General features: G+C 49.4%; 1 protein-coding gene across 1 annotated transcript; it reads right to left on the bottom strand.

The window, feature by feature from the left end:
* Positions 1–210: 210 nt before the first annotated feature.
* On the bottom strand, positions 211–3,935 carry ETH_00029180 (uncharacterized protein; the record flags this gene model as incomplete). The annotated part of the gene is made up of 14 exons (XM_013374278.1): positions 211–331; positions 429–517; positions 611–684; positions 839–888; positions 1,066–1,191; positions 1,325–1,373; positions 1,502–1,634; positions 1,816–1,884; positions 2,057–2,174; positions 2,343–2,410; positions 2,590–2,701; positions 2,827–3,023; positions 3,237–3,349; positions 3,644–3,935. The coding sequence occupies 14 exons, from the start codon at positions 3,933–3,935 to the stop codon at positions 211–213; spliced, it is 1,611 nt and encodes a 536-aa protein (XP_013229732.1).
* Between the last annotated feature and the right edge of the window lie 421 nt (positions 3,936–4,356).

Genomic DNA, 4,356 nt, shown 5'->3' with positions numbered 1-4,356 from the left:
TCCTCTAGTTCTCTGAAAATAGAGCGGGTTAAGACCTTAGCAGGTCGGCATGCTGCCAACGCCTCACGCTTTCTTCCCTCTAAACGACAAGCGAATTAATCGGGTGTATATGAGGTAACGCTAATTTCTTATCAGCAGTCAAAAAGGGATGTCCCATAACGGCAAATGCTACGTCTACCGCAGTTACTCGCATGAAACATCTGCGGCTCATCACTTCTTCTTTGCAAGCCGCATGGAGAGCGGTTTCTGTGTTGATAGAGACCTTATATATCTCAACCCCCTGCAAAAGACCGAATTCCTAGACTTTGTCTGCCTCGTCATTCCGGGTTTTCTGCAACACAGCCACAAGAAGCCCCAGTTGCATATGTCTCTTAAACTTTCAACTAGGGCCAGCTAAGGAAAAGCCCGTTCCTTGGAACACAACATACCTGAGGACCGGAAAAGCTTCATCCAACTTGCGTTCGTAAGTGGCGCTAGGTGGAAGGTGGTTGTAGACTTCAATCAATGTGCTCACTGCCTGGGGTAACCCATGCCAGGACAGACAAAACATGCAAAGAGACCGTGACAGTTCGGGCTGCTTTTTCACCTCAGCTGCTTCACCTGCACCTACCTTGAGCTTGTCTTTGAAGTCCCAACCCCGAGATCGCTCAAGAACTCGAATTGCATGGGCAACGATGGCACGATCTACACAGCACACACAAACAAAAGGCGACGACGCATCCACTTGCAGAGGTGCAGAAGCTCATCACCGCAGGCCTTGGTCATTGTGAAGCATTTGGGCCGGCCCGTTGGCGAAACAGCCACAACAGTTTAGGCACGTTTGCAAAAGATGGCTCACACTTTGCATCCTTCGGCAAAGTGTGGGCCACGCGCTGCAACGTTGGATATCTGAACACAACCAGCACATAATTCAAATTCATCCTTGCTGTGATATTGGTCGCGGAACTCATTACCTGTACTAATTCCAGCCCGCTTTCTCGAGACTTTGTGCTTTGTACGAAACGTTATCCCTCTTGAAAGTGTGAATATGAGGATCGATGATCCAGCAGTCGCGTATCGACTCACCGAATCATCCTAAGCTCCTTGTCCGTTCCACTTTCCTCACGCCCCATCAAAATGGAGCCAGCAGTACCAGTAGGAACGGCAGAAACGAATCCGAAATGGTTCCGAAACGGATGGAACTCGTGTATCCTGCAGCAGTGCATACGATTCACGTTCGCAAGCTTCACCTTTTCTGCTCCCAGTCATATGCATTTCCCGGGGAAAGGGGCTTACGGCAGCAGCTAGTATTATTCCCCTCCCTGTTCTACTTCGGTACGCTTACATGTCAGAGCGCCTATTCTCCTCTAAGCTTTGCAGCACTTGGTCCAACTCTGCACACCAACGTATATGGAGAACTTCAGGAAAGCGGTATAGCAGCGTCAAGCTTGGCCTCGAACTCTTCAGAAATCAAGTGGATGGCTGAAGAGCTGAGTGGATGGCTGGAGAGCTGAGAGCGTACCGCAGTCAACAGAGTTGACAGCCTTAAGCACTGCATTCACCTTCTGACCCAAACGCGTGCGCTTGTCGAAGTTGTAGCACGTGATGCCGTGGAAAGCAACTAAAGGCTCAACAACTTCCGGCGGTAGCTTCGCCTAAGCACGCAGCAGCACTGATCAATAACAAGAAATGGCGCGGGAACTAAATCGTAACACCGCGTGTTATCCTGATCCACCTACGGTAACCCTACGACGACCGAACTAGTCTAAGTTAAAGTGGACTCCGTCCTTCCCTGCCGAAAAGTGGCGTCTTGATAGTTTATTCGCATGCAGTTACTTCTATCAGGCGACTCACAGCAAGCCGCAACTTCAGGAGGTCTGGCCTCTTGTCCAGGTACTTATCAATCTGACATAACAACAAAAACACCGAAGTCGTTTCCATGAGCGCGTGGACAGCAGCTGGAAAACTGGAAAACTGAGAAGCTACATAGACTGCTCTGCAGATTCCTCGTCAGTTTCTGGCGTCTTCCTATGCACTAAAAGGTAAAATATCCGCAAAAGACGCGGGAAACACTGACCATCGATTCGTCCAGTGCGTTGCGTGTCCCGCGTTCCTCCAGCAGCCTCTTGAGAGCCTGGCGCTTTAACATGTACGGGTTATCAAAGTCAGTGAACTCATTCACAAGAGTGGGGCGACTGCAGAGTAGCACACGGCACAAAATGAACCCGTGACCTTCATCAAAAGGCTCAATAATAGAATGCATCGCCGATCAGTATTCTATTCTCGAACGGTCTGCAGCCCACAATCTTGAGCAGCCTGCGCTGGAGAAGAGATAACTGTATCTATGAGGGTCAAAGTCTTGCCTTTGGTCCATTAAGTCATGCCGGAGGGCTTCCTCCAATATGTCAACAAAACTGTCACTGAGATGGTCCTTGAAAAACATAGCTCAAGCCATTCTGTTAAGCCAGTGCATACTAGTGAAGAAGAATGCACGGAGAACAGAAAGCACAACAAATTACTTAACAGCTTAGGCCCTGCACTTAGGCATTTCAATTCCGTTACGTGTTTGTACGTCCAGCATCCAAAGTTCCAGTGTTGTGAGATTTTTACCCGGGTTTCCCACTCTCGGCTAAGCCTGGCGCAGATCTCTTCGTATACTTCGGCTTTATAGGCATCTTCCACTAGACTCAGAGTCTGTGCTTCCTCCGTAAAATTTGCAGCCCTGCACAGGAAAATCTGTAGACTAAGCAGAATCAGTGGAACGTCCTGTCCTCAGGTATACATATCGTTCAAAGAAAACACAGAGGCACGCGTATACTGTCAGTAGATTGAGCTAAACTTGCGTACACCACTGGCGGCGCCTGCTCCTCAGACTGCTGAACCCGTTTAACTTTCCGCTTGCGCCGACGCAAATGAGCAGGTTTGTAAATATCTCGCAGACGTAGCGTCCGTTCCTGCTGCTCTTCCCGTTCACGCTTTTCTGCTTCCCAAGACTGAAGCTGATTGTCTATGCCTTGAGCACGAAGTTCTTGCCACTTTCCCATCTGAAGTCGAGCACCACGGTGAAATCAGGCAAACAAACGCTCAACTGTCGATCGTCACCCGCAAACCAGCAAACAAGTGCTTTTACGTTTTTTATATAGGCTTTCAGTGTATTCGCTTAAAAATATTTGATCCACGATACTCTTTTCAAGCTTCTAAAAAAGGCAATGCGCATGAATCGACGGAAAACTTGTGAAAAAACTCCGACCACTTACGAAGCTTCCGCCCTCCCTCCGATGTTCGTGCTCAAGCCGCATTCGGTCTTCAGGCCGAAGCATCTGGTAGCGCCGCAATAGGCGAGCAACGCGCAAGCGCTCAAAGTCTCCGCCTGAATGAAGTCGGGCAGAATGTTCTCTTGCGTCCCAATCATATGAAATAAAGCCGAATTCGCTTCGGAGAGGCGTTGGTTTCTACTGGATGTGTACCATACTTCCACAAAAACTGGGACTGGTATACACCGGGTGAGAACGTCAAGTAACTCAACGATAGACTGCACCCATCAACTGTCAAAACCAGACAGCGAAATGCCGTTGCGAGGCATGTGTAGACCTCTGCGCACAAGGACACCTCTCTTCATTCGCCGCCGGTAGGCAATGCAGTGTGATCCTCCCTGAAATCTTACCATGCATGGCTGTAACAGTGTTATCGTCCAATTTGGGTGCCGTAGAGAAAGCTCTCCGAACATGCCTGCACTGGAAAAGTGTTCCAGCGTTCGCCGAGCCCCAAGCGCTGCTGGCATCGCTCCCTGCGCGTGCTTCTGCACATCTCTGATTAAACGCACAGGCCTCTCTCCTCTCCGTCGCACGACAGCCAGACAGCAGCCCCCTCCCTTCACGCAGGAAAGAACCATCAAGCCTGCATAAACGGGAGGCCCGTATGGCAGCTGCAGTGCAGTAGAGGCCAATCGCGGGCATCTTCCATGGTCGTGAAGATTCCGTTTCTATTTCTTCTAAAAGGCATGCATGTTTGGGGTCTTCTATCGGGAAAAAATTGGGTCAGCTGCAGTACTTCTTGGCGTTGATTATCCCTTGCCCCAAACCCCGTTTCCCGTCGTGCGCAGTATTGTTCAGTTCATTTCCCGCAGCCTACGCATCTGCAGGTCCAAAATAAAACATTAACATCACTAATAGTATATTGTGTATTGCCTCCTTCCCCATATTTGGGTCAGGCTACTGTACACAACGGCTCATCACTGCATGTGGCTGCCATTCGCGTGTTGCTGCTTAGACCGTGAAGTACTTTTCCACCAGAAAAAAAATGAAGTATCTCCAGCATTTGACATTCTCCATTTCACTGTCATTTGCCTCACTGTGTGAGCTACTTGCACAGCTTCGC

Source organism: Eimeria tenella, genomic scaffold (assembly GCF_000499545.2).
Source record: "Eimeria tenella Houghton genomic scaffold, Eth_scaff2, whole genome shotgun sequence".
NCBI lineage: Eukaryota > Apicomplexa > Conoidasida > Eucoccidiorida > Eimeriidae > Eimeria > Eimeria tenella.
The sequence above is the reverse complement of the archived record's forward strand: the minus strand, read 5'-3'. Positions and strand labels throughout refer to the sequence as shown.